The sequence below is a fragment of the Echinops telfairi genome, unplaced genomic scaffold (assembly GCF_000313985.2).
Source record: "Echinops telfairi isolate 266 unplaced genomic scaffold, ASM31398v2 ScPeMD7_8;HRSCAF=38, whole genome shotgun sequence".
Lineage (NCBI taxonomy): Eukaryota > Metazoa > Chordata > Mammalia > Afrosoricida > Tenrecidae > Echinops > Echinops telfairi.
In genome coordinates, this window is record NW_022103905.1 from 17290954 (window position 1) to 17292457 (window position 1504).

At 51.8% G+C, this 1504-nt stretch overlaps 1 protein-coding gene across 1 annotated transcript in view; it reads left to right on the forward strand.

The window, feature by feature from the left end:
* The first annotated feature begins 1297 nt into the window (after positions 1-1297).
* CCNB2 (cyclin B2) overlaps positions 1298-1504 on the forward strand; it is a 30958-nt gene continuing 30751 nt past the window's right edge. The window contains exon 1 of the mRNA XM_004709460.2: positions 1298-1368. Coding sequence (XP_004709517.1) covers positions 1345-1368 — 24 coding nt within the window. The 5' untranslated portion in view covers positions 1298-1344. The remainder of the gene's footprint in view (positions 1369-1504) is intronic.

The window sequence follows — 1504 nt, forward strand, 5'->3', positions numbered from 1 at the left end:
GGCTGTAACAACTCCACGTATTATAAAGCAAAAACATAATTTTGCTCTCAGACCCAGTGCCCTGAAACATCTTTTCCAATAGGATACTTTATTTTTAGATGAATACACTAAACATTTTCCCATTCCACGTAGGAGCTGGAATTATCTTTGTTTATAGAAGAAGGAACATTCAGAAACACCAGAAGCCCTACAGTCGATAGAGGTTGGAGCCAGGGAAGAAATCAAACCTTGCCTTAGCATTATTCCACCAAACAGATCATTAGCACCTGGTGGTGCTGTGGGCTAGGCATTGAACTGCTGCTAACTGCAGGGTCTTCAGTTCAAATCTACTAGCTGCTCCTCCGGAGAAATACGAAAAATGTGGTTTGCTCCTGTAAATACTTGTCGTTCTGGAAACCCTATACAGGGTCACAGAGTCAGAATCAACTCAATGGCAGTGGGTATCAGGAGGTGAAGAGTAGAATGAAATACAACCGATGAAAAGCTAGCTCAGGTTCCTAAACGGAGCCTGATTTCTAGTTAATCATGGCCTTAGCTATGAGTGTGGTGCATTTCCTTTGTCCTCTCCATCTTTCTTTTCTTGTATTGGCCTTGATCACTACCTGCCCACTTGTTACCTTGTATCACACTTTCTCATTTAAAACTATCACAACTACTATAATTGATTGTGAAGACTGTTTTTGTAACAATGGTGGGCATATCCTAGTTATGAATCCTATAACTCGCTTACCCACTCCTTTAACAGAAGTTTGAATCTCAACCACCTAATAATACACCGCAGCTTGGAGCTGTAGCATGGCTCAGGCCACACCCAAGTTCAACTCCAACTCCAACATTTTCAGGACAAGCATGCAGGCCGGAAATGTGTCTTCCATGGCCCATGGGCTCCCCGGAACCAGCGTCCGGCCACTAAGTACACACGCTGAAGCTTATCTGTGGGATCGTCAAGGTTCGGAGAGGACGTTTTACATCTGTTTTCCGAAGAAGACCTTTCATTTCGGTCTTTCGTGGAGGCCGGACATACAAGAGAGAGGCCCAGGATACATCCAGTTGTTATGACAACTCAAGACCAAAGGGGGGGGGTGGTCTACGGAAATCGAACCAATCAGCGTGCGCGAATGCCTTCCGGCTGAGCCAATGAGAAGGCACGCCGTGCGTAAGGCCGCCCAATGGGTGAGCTCGCGCCGCGGCATTTGAATCCTGGACCGAGAGACAGCCAGAGGTCCCCAGCGGAGCGGCTTCAGCGCGGAGGCCTAACGGCGCCGGGGAGCCTGGTGTCCTCAGCGGCCAGCCCGCGTTCCCTCCTGGGCCGGGCCGCCTGTCCCTGCTGACTTCGCCGTCCTAATGGCGCTGCTCCGACGCCCGACGGTGAGTGGGCCCGGCGACCCCCCTCGGGTCGTGGGCTGCGTGGTAGCTCGCTCCCCCTCCTCCAGCCTCTCTCCTGCTCCGGGCCGCGTCGCCCAAACCGACGCTGCCGGGCCCTCCTCGGGGCCCCGTGGTCGCG